Source organism: Chiloscyllium plagiosum, unplaced genomic scaffold (assembly GCF_037043375.1).
Source record: "Chiloscyllium plagiosum isolate Xiang-an unplaced genomic scaffold, Cpla_swu_hap1 HiC_scaffold_10, whole genome shotgun sequence".
NCBI classification, from domain to species: Eukaryota; Metazoa; Chordata; class Chondrichthyes; order Orectolobiformes; family Hemiscylliidae; genus Chiloscyllium; species Chiloscyllium plagiosum.
The window spans coordinates 32,295,875-32,314,051 of record NW_028270148.1 but is presented as its reverse complement, the minus strand read 5'-3'; the positions used below and the strand labels follow the sequence as shown (position 1 = coordinate 32,314,051).

The following is an 18,177-nucleotide window of genomic DNA, read 5'->3' as shown; positions in this document are numbered from 1 at the left end:
TCAGAAAAGATTTACAAGGAGGTTGGCAGGGTTGGAGGGTTTGAGCTCTCAGGTGAGGCTGAATAGGCTGGGGCTGTTTTCCCTGGAGCGTCGGAGGCTGAGGGGCGACCGTATAGAGGTTTATAAAATCATGAGGGGCATGGATAGGATTAATAGACAAGGTCTTTTCCCTGGGGTGGGGGAGTCCAGAACTAGAGGGCATAGGTTTAGGGTAAAAGGGGAAACATCTAAAAGGGACATAAGGGACATGCAGAGGGTGGTGCGTGTATGAAATGAGCTGCCAGAGGAAGTCGTGGAGGCTGGTACAATTACAGCATTCAAAAGGTGTCTGGATGGGTATATGAATAGGAAGGGTTGAGAGGGATATGGGCCATGTGCTGGCAAATGGGATAAATTAGGTTAGGACGCCTGGTTGGCATGGATAAGTTGGACTGAAGGATCTGTTTCCATGTTGTACATTTCTATGACTACTATCTCCTTCCTGTATGTGGGACTGGGAGGTAAGAATGAGAGTCTTTGTTCTTTATTTAATTGTGCACTTTGGTTGAATATATTTTTTCTATGTTTACCTTTACATTCACCAGATCACAAGCTTCACTGAAATCCCATTGTTGAGACTGAAATCACACATTTCTGTATCTTTATTCATGTCTTAGTTCTCTGACACCAGGACCTGCAGTGTTGCTATTACAGAGAATGTCTGTCTTTCCAGAGTCATCTACCATTTTCGCCTTCATGGAAAGATATTCTGCTATAGCAAAAAAATACAGCTAAGCTCAGAAATTGCATGTCACGCCCTCAAACACAGGATTTCCCATTTTCAGGAGGGTCATGTTAGGATTTGTTTGGATAGGTCACTGAAGTAGCTGGCCATGTAAGTCACCAAATGTCTCCATTTCAAGTGGAATTTTGTAGTCTTGAAGTGTAAAACTGCATGTGTGCAGAGTCAATCTAGTATGAACAAATTTGATCTTTGTGCATTCCTCCGGATAGCCAGAATATCTGGATATCCCTTTAGAGTGGTATGGTGTCCCTTTGGATTTGTTCCCAGGAGATCTTTGGAGGAGGTAAGGACCCCTTTTTACGTAGGGTGAAGTGTCCTTTGGAGTAGATCAAGTATCCTTTGGATTTCAGAAAAGTTATATGTCCATGAAAATTGCATAAACTCTTCAATAAGAAGGTAAGCTCACTGCTCAGTCCTGTATATCGCTTATAGCATTTGTTGTTTGACATGTGAGTAGTCCTATTTTGTAGCTTCACCAGATTGTCACTTCATCATCTTTAAGAATGTTTGGTGCAGCTGCTAGCTTGCCCTTCTAAACTCTCAAATATCTGGGTCATTAGGGGTGAAGCTTCTCCATGTTCAACAGGAACCTGACCTGGCGCTAAAACACCCCAGGAGGAGCTACAGAAAAAGAACCAGCCTATGTTCTCAGCCTCAGAGCAGGATGGATGTAGTGATTTTAACAAGGTCAGCGAGGTTGACCTCAGGATGAGATCCCTGATTGGACCAGATTAACAGCCCCAATCAGGGAGCCCTGGCTGACAGGTATATTTAGGACTCTGGAGCCCCTGGACCATGTATATATTGGGTGTGGGCGCTTGCACTCCCTTTTTGATTTTCTTAGAAACCTTCTTCTCTGTTTTTGGTTGCACTTCAGTCCCATGCTCCTGATCCTTGGGCACCCGGTACGGAGTGGGGAGGGCAGGTCTGAAGACCTCCTTGTGGGCCTGCTCCTGGGCCTGGCCAAGCTGGCCATAAACAGGTCCAGGCTGTGGAGGGGGTCATTAGGGCCGATTGCCTGCCCCTCTTCCGAGGTTACGTTCAGGCCCGGGTGTCTCTGGAGAAGAAGCATGCGGTGTCCACCAACACCCTTGAGCTGAAAAGGGTGAGGTGGGCACCGCAGGGAGTGGAATGTATTATTTCCCCCTCCAACTCTGTTTTGATTTAATCCCTACCGTCCCCTTCACTGTTTGATCATGCAGCATTGCCCTTTGATATGAAAGGCACTGCGTGTCACTGGCCACTTGGGTGTTTCCTTTCTTCCTGTGGTAGAAATTGAATAAAGATTTGTACACCTTGTGTCTTTCACTGTGTCTCACACCTGCACACACACAACATGAGTGCTGGGGAAAAAAAATAAGAAAAAAGAAGAAAAAAAAATAAACAGGACTGCCAGAGGTTCTGCTCACTCTTAAGAACTGCTCTGAGGGATTTTCCATGTGTAAATAAAGGGTGTTTTGGTGACAGGATACTGGCTTTTGTGGAGTTATTTCATCTTCCTTGACTCTTCTTCACTACTTTTTATCCTACCTATCTTTGTGTTATATTTCACTTACATCTGCATCATTTTAGGCTTAATTAGTAGCTCAACATGAACTAACCCTTGGTAGGGTGAATTGAGGACAATGGGCAGTGATGAATAGTTAGTTACTGCAGCAAAGTTAAACATGCAGACTGTGTGTGTGGGGAATGGGGAGAGGAGAGGAGAGAGAGAGCACACAGTAAAATTTCCCTGAGGTGTGATTTGCTGCAGATAATTTTATCAAATGCTTTCCAGAAGTTTAGGTTTGCCATTTTAGATGTCACTTCCTAAAAAAGTAAGTTAATGAGGTAGAAGTTTATTGTCATTTGCTGCATTTTTGAGATGGAGATAGTCCATAGATTTACCTGTGCTAATTGAATCCACAGTGAGTTTATTGTTCTTTGCATGCGTACTTTGAAAATGGGTACCAAGTTAAAAAATTCAACTTACATTAATTCAAATGTTGTTTTCCTGTTTCAGGGAGTGTGTGGAAACTTCTCCATTGCAGAAAGACAGCAAGAGTTTGTCTGGTTTACCAGTCATCAATAATGATCCTAAAGAAGAACACAATTACAGTGCTAATGGTACTGTGTCTCAACGCAGCGAGTCTAGGTCTAGTGTTTCATCCTTATCCTCTGGGGAGGAATCCTATGAATTCATTTCGAAAGCTAGTCGAGGCGGGAGTGATGGAAGTGAAGGCTTCCACAGCGATGAAGAGTCTGAGGTAGATGACTGTGAGAATGAGTCCAATGACTTGTTTAGTGCCAATGCCTACAAATCTGAGCAATGTGGAAAGGATTCTGCTACCGTGTTACGGTTGGCTGGAAAAAGCTGCAAAACAATGCAACAAGAAGTTGATGAAGAGCTAAAAGAAGCCGCTGGTTCACTTTTGCACCTTGCTGGAATCCATATGTGCCTGGACTCTTTAGTCAGTAAACCAGGAAAAAGCAGGAATGGGAAACATAATGTGAAATAGCATGCTTCCCCTCTCATCTGCCATTGTGTGTCATTTGGCAATATTCTTCAATGGAGTTCCTTCTCAAAAGGAAGATAAAAGCCATACGAAGACTGAAGTGTTTGCCCTTCGATATTAACTGCCATTTATTTGCACCTTTCTGAGACAAGAAGTTCTCTATAGGTTGTATCAGTTCTTTTAAAAGTGAACTTCGCAGGAACTAACACATGCAATGGATCAGCCTGTATGCTGAAGTAGTTCTTCAGGCTGTTCTATTGGTTAAAATTTCAAACAGTTGAAAAGTGAAAAAAGCTTTCCCTGAAAATAATTAAAGTGTTCAGGGTTGAAAAGGGGTGGTGGGGATTGGCAATATTTTAGACATCTTGAAGATCATACAATGAATTTTTCAACCTGTGAGTGATATTTAAAAAGTTGACATCCTTTCACTTTTTCCCTTTCTTGAATATGGTTTCCTTCATTTTCAGAAAACCTTGAATGTCATTAATGGTACGTCAATGTTCCTAGATTGATTAATTCTCTCAGGTGTTTGGGCACAGTTCCTCTAAGCACCATCTCTCATGCACAGGCTGGCTCAAGTAACTCATTGACTGTGTGGGATATTGCAGAAAGGCAATTTAATCCTTCATGATGTCCAAATGCACGCATTTTTCAATATGGGTCGTTAACAGTTCATCAGATATTTTAACGTATCGGAAAGTTTGTGTATTTTTCCCTCCTCGCAACAAAGGTAATTATAATGCCTTGTAACTGCTCCCCAGGCTAAATTGGTGGAGGCTGTGAGAAGGTTGCACTTTACATTGGAAAGAATGAGAAAAAAAGAGAAAAATGAAGTTCACTTTGCTATGCAGTTTTTATAAAAGTTTTTTTTAAAGTTCATCACCAATGTTTGTGCTTCCATGATATTTGGAGAACTCTGGCTATTTTCAGAAATTATAGATTGACAAAAAAAGTAACTGTATAAATGTAATTGTTCAAACAGAAGCCACAATTGATTATATTAAACTGGAAATATTGTAAACCTTAAACCACCTTCCTGGGAGTCATGTGATAGGACAGGCCTGCAGTGATTATTACAACAGTACTGTAGTGGTAACATCAAAGAGGATTGGATTATCATTATGTAAGCAAGCAATACATCCAAATGTCACTGAGCATTCCAATTTAGAATTAAAATCAGAATGCAACAGAAAGTCACCATGCTATTTTTAATCCAACAAATCATAGAAAATAACATGTTGAATGAAGTACATTGCTGTTGATTAGTGGACTCAAGTTGATGGTTGTGCTCGTGACTTATAACCTCTTTTGAATCCATTGGTGAGGACAAGACCTTTGTAACATATTTAAATGTGCTTTTTTTTTGTTAGCTATGTTCTTATGTGAATCTGTTGAATCCATTTCCAGCTGTAGGAAATTGATGGAAAGGTTGTCGGCTGCCAGAAGTAGTGTGAAATCAATAGAATTCTCACCAGAACTTGCTTTCCCTCACCACAATGGGAAATCCCCAATAAGAAAAATGAACTTTTGTGGTAGTTTTTTAACACTGTGCCCTACCTATTTTTTTGCACAGTTCTTAAATTTTAATCTTTTGATTTGGCAATTTAGCAATTATGAGTCCAGAAACACCACACAATTGCGATTATGGTATTATAATCTAGTTGAAATATTTTCATGGACACTGTTCAATAAGTCCTACTCATTGGCAATGGTTTCAGAATCATCTCTTTTTTTTCATGCAGTAGGGTGGGCTTGCAATTGGATGCATTCATTTCCTTCACTTGGCTAATTATATTGTGATTTGCTGAAATACTGTTAGTCTACTGTACTGGAAGCTCACTAGAACCATGTGCAGAAGATTTTGATGCAGCTATGATAGTAAAACTTTCATGGTAATACGTTTGTTCCCACTTTACAAAGCAGGATCTCCATTCAAAACATCCAAATATAAATCAAGTGGTATACTTTTCCAGTTAGGGGGAAAAGCTTAACCTACCCCTCAGTGAGAACCTGCTGGGTGTGCATAGTTGGCCATTTAAACCTTCAGCTGTATTAGGACATTCTTGCTAACTACTACTATAACTGATCACTGCAGTTTGGTACATGAGGTATTCACTGAAAATAGTATGTGAATTACATCAATTCAAATCCCTGATTAAATTTAATTTGATCTTGAAAAGGTATGTAAACTGCACTTTTCCACCATGCATGATTCTGATCAGCAGTGGTTTGATGGCACTCAAATTAAGCTAAGTCTGCTTCTTTGATACCCCACAAAGAAAATTGCAGACTTTCCTACTCGAGACTCCACCTGACTCCCTGCTTGCCAACTAGCCCATCTCTACTCCTGGATGCCCAAGTGCCACCTGCCAAGTGGGTACCACTTTTTACCTATTTCAAATGGGCAGCTGTTTGGGGAAGTATTCTACAAGCCTGAAATTCAGGCCTATGACTGTAGTTATCACTCACTTTTCTAGTCCACTTAATTCTTTGGGAATTAAAATCAAATTCCAAAATAGGCAGAACTTCCAGATGTTGTGGGTCTATGTTGTGGAATCTTGCAAGTCCAAAATTCAGGGTATTTGTTGTGTCGGTGCTTTCCATGAAATCAACTATATTTCTGTAAGTGAACCGTGTAATTCTGGATGCCTGGTTATTAACTTTGAGAAGCATGTAACTTGTTAACATCTGCTAATTTGTGCCACTGTTATAAGGATTCTTCTGCCCTTTGTAAGATTCATATTTTACTCCTTTGATTTTTCTTATTCCAGAGATTTCTGGAAGCCTAATAAGCACTGTATTTTCAGGTAGCAAAACAGGTATAATGCACAATTTATTTTCATGTAACTAAGCACAGGGCAGCTGACACAAATTAATCTGCTTCTCACTTGTTATGTAGCAGTATACAAGTTATAATATGAATGTACAGGTGAGGATGGGCTATTTGCCAATACCAGGGAATGATGCCCTTTCTGAATAAATTTTTTTCTCTTTCAAAACTATGTATATTTTTTAAAAATTGCATTCTTATATCAGCATATCATGGTTTTTTTCCACTTAAATTTGTAGTTTATTTGTAGTTTCATACTGACATGCTCCCAGGAAAGGAAATGAGGTCTTATAAGGTAATTAAAATTTAAGACCAGTATAGGTACACTCTGTACCAAGGGAGAGAAAGGGTAGAGCATTTTCTTCATTTCTATGTTATGGAATGTTGCATCATTAATCCAAACTGCTTTGGTAAGAGTCATTTCCTGTCAATAATCTGCTTGCCAGATTCTGAGTTGCTCAGCAGTGTTTCCATGTTTTTCAAAACAAATCCAGTAAGTTATGCTGATAATAAGGTCATGCCTCGCGCAATGTTTAATTTAAGCAAATAACCAACTAACACTAGTTATTTGCAAACCAACACACCTTTGATCAATAGCCAGGAGGGTTGCCAGTTTGACTTAGTTTCCTGAGTTAAGGTCTTTTTCTAACTCTAACTTGTACTTGAATGGAGAGAGAAGTTAGGTGGCAAGTTACCATAGACAGACTTTTATTTTCACATGAATTGCACTTCCTATGGTCTGCATGCTAGTACCATCTTCTAAAGTAAACAGTTCCTTGAATTTTTTTTTCTTGAATTATAAAGGGACATGGCAGCAATCTTCCTAAACTTAAAAAGAAATGCATCCTGTACACTGAAATGCAGTTGCACAACTCCCTAACCATTGTCGTTATCCTTGTCTCAACTGCAACAGCAATTGAATGTTAATGCCAATAGCCAATAAATAATCTATAAGTTGAGTTTGATGTGCAGAAACTTATCAAGTGAGAATGTCCATATTAATTGGTAAATTCATGTTAGTATATTTTATGCTGGTTTGGTATAGAAAACAAACACTATTCCTGTTGGAACAATGTTACCTACCTAAAACTTTAGACTTGGCAGATTGCCAAGCTTTGCGCCCAAATTTATTCCATTGATTAGTACAATGCTTTTTCAGCACACAAATGGCAAACTCACTATTGCTTGGCTGGATAGATGCCTTACCTGGTACACAATCATGTATACAAATAATTGCTACTGCACACTGAATAGTGGCCAAATGAATAAATTTTCTGAAGCAAAATTATCTGAACTAAATTCTTAACTGCTCTCTTGCATTTGTATTAATTGAATAAAAATAATAAATGTAAATAATGTTTTTAAAATATTTAAACCACCTCAATTTTTAAAATAGCTGATGCAGTGAATAAAATGGTGCTAGTTCAACAACAGCATTTCGGGTAATAGTTAGCTTTTTGTTACCAGTTAGTCAATTTGGAATCTCAAACTAATTATTTATTAATTATAAAGATGTATTACTTTGTTATCTCATTAGAACATAGAATATTCTATTTGTTGCTGTTGAGGCAGTACAGCTACTGATTTCTTTCTCTGAATTGGCTTTTTAATATATGCTCACTGTCCACTACCTCACCCAGGCAGATAACCATGTATGAACAATAATAGATCATGGACTGAAACTGGAGCAATCCTTCCTGGGTTGTAATATACTGTTGCACCGAGCAGTGATTTCACCAAATGAGCCAGCAAAGAAAGCCAAAAAAGGGAAGAGGAAACATGGTTTTGACAATTTTCTTTTTCTCATCCCCTCCAAAGCCATTGACTGACGATTGTTTCTTTAGGTTAGAATTCCAAAACCTTGCTTAACAATTTTGATCCTCTCAGCACCAGACCTGCACATTACAGTAGGCTAAGGCTCAAGGTGGTAATAGGAAGGTGAACCATAACTTTTTTTTAAACATAGAATACAGGCACTGATGCCGATTCCAGCTGAGATCAGTTAATTCACTACAACTTAATTATATGCTGTTTTCATGAACCACTGAGGCAGCAATAAAGTAATTTCTACTACCTTTACTTAGCAGGCATTCCCTCGAGAGGAACTTATTTTACTTGCATCTAAATTTCAATATGTGTAATGCAGAATGCAATACTCTTGGCACTTAGAAAGCCAGTTGATCTACTTGAGGACAGAAGAAAATATTCAAATTTGATTTTTCTATACTGCAAATCCAAGTTTGTACATCTCTATCATTAGATCTATGGTGTGCAACCTATGCTGAAAATTCACACAGATAATGCTTGAGAGTAGTAGAACTGGTCAACTTCTTTCTAAACCAGTGTTGGAGATGGCCATACCCTCTACTGTTATTATAGCAAATGAATTGCATTGTTGAGATGTATGCAAATTAGCTACAATGTTAAAAATGGGATTGCTATTATATAACATGGAAAAGTATCAATATTTCTTGTCCTGACTTCAGAAGTCCAACATTCAATTGACCATGGATAGAGGAGTATGTATGTGAAATGTAGACCAATTTCCTTTTCTCAACTTAAATGGGCAGTTCATGCTATGGAAGCATCAGTCTTTATTTACAATGCAGAAAGTATGATTCTTCATGTATGAGCCCACACAACAAATGTTGTTGCTATCGAAAAGAGATGATATCACACTTAAGAGTTCATGTGCCCCAAAACAGCTATATTTACTTAGTTACCTGGAAAGGAAACTGTCCTCTAGCTGCAGTCATACCTAGCAGAAAGGAAAACTTTTATGGGTTGTTGGAGGTTAGTAACTTCACCAAGAATTCTTCGGGACAATGCACAAAGCCCAACATCTTCAGCCAGGGTCAGAAGTGGAAATATCTGTGATGACTGAAGTGGTCAATTTCATTTGCAATTTGCCATAAGGGGAGATGGTAATATCTATGAACTAGTAATGCAGAACCCTTGGCTCAAGTTCTGAGGACATGGGTTTGAATCATCCCTGGTAAATGGTGAAATCTGGACTCAATAAAAGCTAGTTTAACTGTAACCAATGTAACCATGTAACAAATGCCAATTGTTGTGAAGACCCACTAATGGTTACTAATGTTTTTTTAAGGAAGTGAGTTGATCATCTGTACCTGATCTGGCCTACATGTAAACTCGACTAATATTCCTTCTAAGCTGTGTGGTCATGCAGTTGCTGGGCGATTTCACACCCGCCGACACAATGGCTTCTGCTTTCTGAAGCCGTTGCCATGCTCAGCACTGAGGTCCATGCAGCAATTAACTACTAGTTGGAATATTGCTCTAAACCCACAGCTATGTGAAACAGTTCCATTGTCCTCCAGGCAAATCAATGTTGGCCTAGCGAATTACGGCTATATTTCACAAATAAATAAAAATAATGAAGCTGCCTGTGTCTGCATGGAACAAATTCTAGACAACATGCAGGCCTCGGCTAAGTGCCAAATAACATTTGTGCCACGTAAGTGCCAGGCAATGACTATCTCCAAGTTTTTAACTACCTCCTGACATTGTGAAAGCTCCTATCATCAATATCAGAGAGTTGTCATCATTGACCAGAATGAGAGGAGGCACGTAACTACTGTTGATACAAAAGCAAGTCAGAAACTAGATATTCTACAGCAAGTCTGTCACCTCCCAAAGACACCTACAAGGCATAAGTCAGGAATGTAAAGAAATACTCGACACTTATATGGATGAGTTAAATTCCAACAACATTCCAGCAAGTTGATATCATCCACGACCAGGTTGCCCAATAACACCCATCCAGTATCTTAAACACTCGCTTGCTGGCCAATACCCTGGAACTCCCTACGTAACAGCAGAAGGGACATTTTCACTATAAGAGGACTGCAGCAATTCAAAACATAAGTTTACTACCACTTCCTTGAGGGCATTTAGGAATAGACAATAAATGTTAGCCTTGAAAACAATATCCATTGGCAATGGATAAATGCTTTTCTAAAATCAGCTATTGTGACCATGACTCTCTTCACTCCTCCTCCTATTATCATGCTTCCAGCGCTCCAGCCAAGTACTGTGGACAGGTCTAAGGCTTTCGTTCTTGCCTTTCAAGTAATTCACAGGATTGTACATTAGTTTACCCAAGAGAATGCCTAAATTATGAACCGCCTCCTTTAAAAATAAAAGTACGTCTGGGGGTGTAAATCCACAGATTTACATAGATTGTGAATTTTGGTACACAGTTTCTAATTGTGTGGTTAACACCTCTTTCAATCATTGTATATTTTAGAGTGGATTAAGAGCCATGAAACCTCTTCTAACAATACTAGCAATTAAGAAGTAATATTAGACAAAGTTAATGCATTTTATGTTGGTGATTTCACTGAGCAAAGGTCTGAGGAGTAGAAGTTTTATTGTTTATCTCAAGGTGGTTCATAATGTTATACATGTTTTTACTACTTAAACTGGTAGTGGCATTCTGCCTGAGCTTACATTATGTAATTTCCATTTTGTTCCACTGCTGTACTGCATGTATGCCTGAATGGTGCTCGGGTAGTTGTAGATTAATGAAACACTTTAAAATAAACTGATGGTGAAACAAACTGATACTGAAGATGAAAACAAAATTGTACAGATGCAAAATGCAATGATTCCTAGGTTACTTCACATAATTTCTAACCAAAAAAGTGACACGCTAAGTAGTTCAAATGCCAATAGAACTAGTGATTTTTTTTAAAAAAAGTCATTAAATTACTGGATGTATGATTAAGGGGAAACGGAAACAAATTGGAGATGCTTAGTGATTGGTGTTACAAAATATGACCTGCAAGCAGGTGTTCAGTATATACCAAAACCTGCTTCCAATTTGATCCTTTAAGACTGAAAACTGGTTGTAAAACTATTTAATTATACCATCAAAATCATGTATGTTACCCTGTGTTCATAAAAATGTTTTTATAAATGTTTATTTTTGCCAAAGATATGCAAATTGCATACAAATGGTATTGTTAAATAAACTTTTTATTTGTAAGTTGCTGACTATAATCATTGGGTGTTCCTAAAACTGCATATATCCTCAAATCACTGGTCAGCATGAGCTATTTTAAACAGATTTGTTCCTAGATTTGTATTCACATTATAAGTCCACTGCTAGGAATCCTGTGACATTAGCTTCTTGAATATAAGTTCCAACTTTAAGTATTGTGTAAACACTTTGTTGAAGGAAAAGCTTTCAATGCTGTCTTTTTGCAGACTGCACATCATGTGGAGAGAGATCGTTTCCAGATCCTAAAATTCTTTTGGGTCACCCATGTACCTTTCATGATCAAGATGATAGGCTGAGGGAAAAGTTTTTCACACAAAGCGTGTATTTATGAGCTGCCAGAGGAAGTGGTGGAGACTGGTACAATGACAACATTTAAAGGCTTTGGATGGGTACACTAAGAAGAATTTAGACGGATGTGGGCCAAATGCAGCAAATGTGACTAGATTAATTTAGGATACCTGGTCTGCGTGGACATGTTGGACAGAAGGGTCCGTTTCCATGCTGTGCCTCTCAGTGGTTAGCACTGCTGCCTCACAGCGCTAGAGACCTGGGTTCAGTTCCCGCCTCAGGCAACTCTGTGTGGAGTTTGCACATTCTCCCCGTGTCTGCGTGGGTTTCCTCCGGGTGCTCCGGTTTTCTCCCACAATCCAAAAATGTGCAGGTTAGGTGAATTGGCCATGCTAAATTGCCCGTAGTGTTAGGTGAAGGGGTAAATGTAGGGGAATGGGTCTGGGTGGGTTACGCTTCGGTGGGTCCGTGTGGACTTGTTGGGCCGAAGGGCCTGTTTCCACACTGTAAGTTATCTAATCTAAAATAATCTATGACTCCATGAAGAGGTATTCCTGCAACTAACACCAATATCACTAAACCTGAAGGCTAATCCTGTGATATTTAACCTTTGCGTGGAAATATCTGACCTTCAAACAATCCTGTTGAAATCAAGAGCTCATTATTGTCAAAAATAATTCATTCAATCATAGAGAGTCAGGGTCGCTGGCAAATCCAGCATTTCATGCCCATCCCTAAAGTAGGAAAATAGAGGCATATAGCTGTATTATTGTTCCATTGCTGGGGCTGTTTTCTCTGGAGCGTCAGAGGCTGAGAGGTAACCTTTAAAGAGGTTTATAATATAGGGGTATGGATAGGGAAAATAGACAAGTTTTTTCTCTAGGGTGGGGGAGGGGTAAGATTTAAAAGGGACGTAAGGGGCAACGTTTTCATGCAGAGGGTGGTGCGTGTATAGAATGAGCTGCCGGAGGCTGGAAGAATTACAACGTTTAAAAGGCATCTGGATGGGTATATGAATAGAAAGAGTTTAGAGGGATATGGGCCAAGTGCTGGCAAATGGGACTAGATTAATTTAGGATATCTAGTCAGCATGGACGAGTTGGACGGAAGGTCTGTTTACATGCTATACATCTCTATGATTCAAAATAGGTATCAGGAAGAATGAACTTTATGAAAGCTCACTAGTTTCTAGTTTTGAAAAATATGTTGCTGCTGGAATTGAAGATGGCTAGCAGCTCCTGGAAGTGAAACCTCTGCCCTTAAAGAAAGGAACCCTGATGGTTGCCATTTATTGCTTTATTGCCACAGAATTGTACTGACACTTCAAATGTTGGGCCTGGCTTTTTATCCCACTAACAGGATCACCACTGCCCTAATAAAATTCAGTTCCTGATGACACCCAGCGATGATGCACTGCCAATTAGCATTTAATGATCACACGTTGAATTGATTTCATCAAACACTGAACTGTCATAGTCTTACTACATTATGTTTGCTCTCAATTTCACCTGATTTGAAGTTCTTCCTTTGGAACAAGTCCTTAGCAGGATCAGATAGAAAAGATGAGGTAGCAGCTTGAGGATAATGAACACTTTTGAGCATATATCGTCTCATGACACCTGTGCACTTTCCAGAGTCTTGTGTTACAAATAGAAGTGTACAGGGTGAGGAATACATCATTCTAGCAAGGCTAGGTACTCGAAATGAGGTAGAATTTTCATTTCTATAGCAAGTGGGAGGCAGGTTGAAAAGCAGGAGGTTCTTCGGGTGATCAGGCAGGTTTTGTCACTTGATTATGTTGTTTTACATTAATTACATATCAATGCTTGGGTAAAAGGTGAAGTTTTAGGGGTGGGCAGCCAGAAAGTTCTGGCCTATGCTGGCACCTCCAAGGCTCCAGCATCCAGAAACCATATTTAAAAAGCATCCATTAGACAGCACTTTCTGCAACCTAGGAGCATCGCTCAATCTTTGCTTAACACATCCCACTCCGTGCAAGCTGGCCTGCACCCTCTGGTTCTAAGTTTACTGATGAGGAAGCAAAGCATCACCTTGGTAGCTTAATGTGACAATGGCACAGAGCTAACTACTCACAGCCAGCGGAGAGTTACAGGTGAGTCTGAAGGGGAAATTGGAGAAGTTAGAAGTGCGGATTCGTTTCAAAGTACCCCTGTCAGACCATTCCCTTCCACTCAGTCACAGCAGCACATAGTTGCCTTTGCCTCAATGAATGAGTCTACCCCTGGAAAGATGCAGATGAAGCAACCTTTGACAGAAGCCTCACAAACTCTAAAATCTACCGGATGCCATCATGGGCACCTGTGTATCAAAGCAAGGGAACAGCAAGCATGTTTGATAATACTATGCAGGAGTAATCCTGTTAATTGCATAAAGGAATTCAGTTAGATGCCTAGAACATATCAATGGGTGAAACTCTATAGGGGTCTGAACAACGTGTTATTGCTGGACAGTGGCAAATTACCAAAGGAAATTATAGCTTGTTAAACACCACAACCCAACTCATTAATTTTAGCTTCCCACTTTAATAAATGCTCTGAACAAACTAGACATTGAGATTCTCAACATGGAGGTCAGAGCAGGTGCCTGGTGACACAAGTCTACCACTACAGCTAAAGGAACGCAATACTGGACATTGTCTCTACTATTTGGGCACTGGGCACATATAACCCTGTACATGAACATTGGCATCCAACATGTGCCAGCTTAAGAACCCTAAAGGCAAGGTTTTGATCCACTTTGGTACACTTCCATGCTTCACCGCTGCGCCTTGATTTGCACCAGTCACTTTCATTGTAATACTGCTGAAAGGACACTGTGCACTGAGGGAACACACACCTAGCTCATGTACTTGACCAGGCTGTACATCTGCAGGTGCAAAGGAGGCTATTCTTTCGGTGGATATTCAGTATGTGGTGGGTTATTCTGGAAACAGTAAGGTGGGGATAGAATTGGATGAGAGGGATTGCGTAGGGGTGGAGGATGTAGATATTAAGGCTCATGTAGTAAGATACAGTGAGAAATTTTACTGTGTCTCAAGGCGAAACTCCCTCCAAAAATCTTCCTCAAAACAATGTGAGATTCAGTCCAAAGTTTCAAATAATGTTTTTTTTTTAAAATTAAAGAATGTGTGATGCTTAGTCCTCATTCTTGAGGTCTTTACTTTGTTCCATTCCCCATTCACCCTGGTTACCTTCCTTCTGCGAATAGAACGATCAGGTGAGATGAAAAGAAAAGCCTTTGTGATGGTTGGCTCGTTGACTGCAAGAAGGAAGTAGGTTTCACGGTGGGGTGATACAAGGTTCCTAATGGAATGGTTAGATTGTTGTCAGCACATCTTTGAAGCAAAGTGTGCCTGGATGAGTGTGTTGCAAGTTTCTCCTCGTAGGCATCAGTGGCAACTCAAATTCCAGCTTCTGAGGAGGATGTCAGGTGCTCTCCATCTTGCTCTTGTACAAGCTCCAGTCCTCTCTGCAGTTGCCTGAAAGCAGTACTCAAACCTTTCACACAGCATATGGGCCGGGTGCTGGCAGGTGGGACTCGATTGGGTTAGGATATCTGGTCAGCATGAATGGGTTGGATCGAAGGGTCGGTTTCCATGCTGTACATCTCTATGACTCCATGAGCTTTCTTCTCTTATGTGACACAAAAGGCAGGGAACCAACTCAGAATTTAAAGAAAGCCCTTCTTTATTTTAACCCTTTACGTATCAATATTCAGTATAAAACATTAATTTGTTGCTAGGTTTCCTTCTTTTATCTAAGTTAACTTCAATTTTAACTCACTTCATTTACCTTCACTTTGCCTTATATCAACGTACCGTTTATACTCGAGTAATAGTCAAATTTTTAGACTCCTTTTTAAGGTTAAATTTACGGAGTCAAAGGCTATTCCTAAGAAATCCTTTGTTCTGCTAGCTTTTATCACAAAATGTCAGCATTTTCCAGAAATTTCTCTGGCACCAGTCAATGAATTGACCAACCCTGATCACAATGTTTGATCCAAGCCAATGGAGTTTACTGGTAAACAACTCTCAAATGTTTACACCAAGATGTAAACATTCTGTGCTCCATGTAAGATGATATAGTGTAAGTATGTCTTGAGACAATCATAAAATCTTATTTAGTCAATACATGAAACCATAGGCCACAGCTTATGAAACAGGTCACAAAATGTTTGGGGTGGCACAGTGGTTAGCACTGCTGCCTCACAATGCCAGGGACCTGGGTTCGATTCCAGCCTTGGGTGACTGTCTGTGTGGAGTTTGCATGTTCTCCCTGTGTCTGTGTGGGTTTCCTCTGGGCGCTCCGGTTTCATTCCATCATCCAAAGATGTGCCGGTTAGGTGAATTGGCCATGCTAAATTGCCCATAGAGTTCAGGGATGTGCTAGTTAGGGGTTAATGTGGCGTAATAGGGTAGGGGAATGAGTTTGGTGGGATACTCTTCAGAGGGTTGGTGTGGGCCTATTTCCACACTGTAGGGATTCTATTTAAAAAAATGTCCTGGTTGCAGTTTTAGCCAGGTCAGAGTTTAAGCTAGTTTGACCAAAATTCCCAGCATGCTTGATTAGCTCTTACATACTTCTGCTGTTGGACACCTGAACACACTGCAGCATCATGTTATAAAGAACACAGGACAGCACAATCCTGGGGACAAATGTAGGGGCATATTGAAGGGAGCATCTAGACCTGTTATGTCACCAGAATCTTGAACAAGTGTTGCTGGTGTTGAGATCGCTTCTGTTATAGCTTCCCTGTGTCTTCATGATAGGGTTTCTCTCTGAAGTAAGCAGCTAGATCTTCAGTCCCCAGTGTCTCCCAGGAGACAGCAGCTTAGGCTGTTCAATGGAGAGGACAACCATTGGTAGATGGGACTGCTGAAGAAGGAAGGATTCTTGGGATTCCTGGCTCAGATGTGCACGATATCCTTGCTGTAGTCACAGAAAAATGCACATTTAGGGATGGAGGCCCTTCTGGCTAGACACGTAGCTGATCTGATGGTGCTCTTATCAAGACAGCCACAACTGATAATGTTTAATATAGAAGTGACATCCTAGTGCAGTCCATTATCTCCTAAGATGGATGGATGCCAGAGTTTTGGCTAATCTCTTTTGACAATGACACCCCACTGTGTACTCACTAATCCAACATTGCAAGATGCTGAGACATTATAGATAAAACAGAGGCTATAGGCCAGGAAAAAATCCTGGTTGTAGTATGGAATACTTCTGCTTGAGAACTAACCACACACCTAGCCAGGCCTTTTTCAGTTCAGCTACAGCATCATATGAAATATTGCTTAGGAATGTTGCTGAACAAAGAGACCTTGGAATGCAGGTTCATAGCTCCTTGAAAGTGGAGTCGCAGGTAGATAGGATAGCGAAGAAGGCATTTGGTATGCTTTCCTTTATTGGTCAGAGTATTGAGTACAGGAGTTGGGAGGTCATGTTGCGGCTGTACAGGACATTGGTTAGGCCACTGTTGAAATATTGCGTGCAATTCTGGTCTCCTTCCTATCGGAAAGATGTTGTGAAACTTGAAAGGGTTCAGAAAAGATTTACAAGGATGTTGCCAGGATTGAAGGGTTTGAGCTATAGGGAGAGGCTGAAGAGGCTAGGGCTTTTTGCCCTGGAGCATCGGAGGCTGAGGGGTGACCTTATACAGGTTTACAAAAATATGAGGGGCATTCCCCTGGGGTCAGGGAGTCCAGAACTAGAGGGTATAGGTTTAGGGTGAGAGGGGAAAGATATAAAAGAGACCTACGGGGCAACTTTTTCACACAGAGGGTGGTACGTGGATGGAATGAGCTGCCAGAGAAAGAGGTGGAGGCTGGTACAATTGTAACATTTAATGAGGTATTTGGATGGGTATATGAATAGGAAGGGTTTGGAGGGATATGGGCTGAGTCCTAGCAGGTGGGACTAGATTGGGTTGGGATATCTGGTCGGCATGGACGGGTTGGACCGAAGGGTCTATTTCCATGCTGTACATCTCTATGACTCTAATTACGTCTCCATAAAAAGCAAGACAAATCCAACTCAGGAGATGTCAGTGAAAATGCTATATTGCTACAGCTCTGTTTCACCAATACTCAGTTTGGGAATTCCAGGGCTCATTACAGCCTTGATTCAAACATGGGCAGACAATTCTAGAAATTAGATTGACTACCTTTGACATGAAAGCAAAATTGACCAACTGTAGTGTCAAAGTGCCCTGGAAAAACTCTCTGATGTGATGTGAGAAAAGACTTTTTCACTCGGTAGCAATATTGTAGGCCCAAGTATTTTCAGCTGCTTCATTGATGACTTTCCCTTTATCTTAAAATCAGAAGTAGGAGTGTTGGCTGATGAATGCAGTATTCAGCGTCATTCAAGATTCTGTAGACACTTCAGTAGTTATTGCTCACATACTGCAAGATCTAGACAACATTCATGTTTTGGATGATAAGTGGAAACTATGCTATCAGTGATTGAATATTCTCCACTTACCTGGATGACTATAGATCCAACAACACTTGTGAAGCTGACATCATCTCAGACAAAGCAGCTCACTTGATTGGCATCCTATCCACCAACTTAAACATTCATTCTCTCTGCCACTAGCAACCAGTGGGTGTAGCATTTACCATCTATAAGATGCAATGCAGCAATTCTTCAAGCCACCAACAGCATCTTTCAAATCTTTGACTTCTATGACCAAGAGGTAGAAGGGCAATAAAAATATGGAAATCCCCTGC

General features: G+C 40.3%; 1 protein-coding gene and 1 long non-coding RNA gene across 6 annotated transcripts in view; one reads left to right on the top strand and one right to left on the bottom strand.

The window, feature by feature from the left end:
• Positions 1-11,120, top strand: part of LOC122552719 (forkhead box protein N2-like) — a 67,893-nt gene extending 56,773 nt beyond the window's left edge. Inside the window, exon 8 of the mRNA XM_087991258.1 lies at positions 2,787-11,120. Coding sequence (XP_087847384.1) covers positions 2,787-3,282 — 496 coding nt within the window. The 3' untranslated portion in view covers positions 3,283-11,120. The remainder of the gene's footprint in view (positions 1-2,786) is intronic.
• The window catches only part of LOC122548002 (uncharacterized), a 116,464-nt gene that overhangs the window by 62,072 nt on the left and 36,215 nt on the right, over positions 1-18,177 (bottom strand). The window lies entirely within an intron of this gene.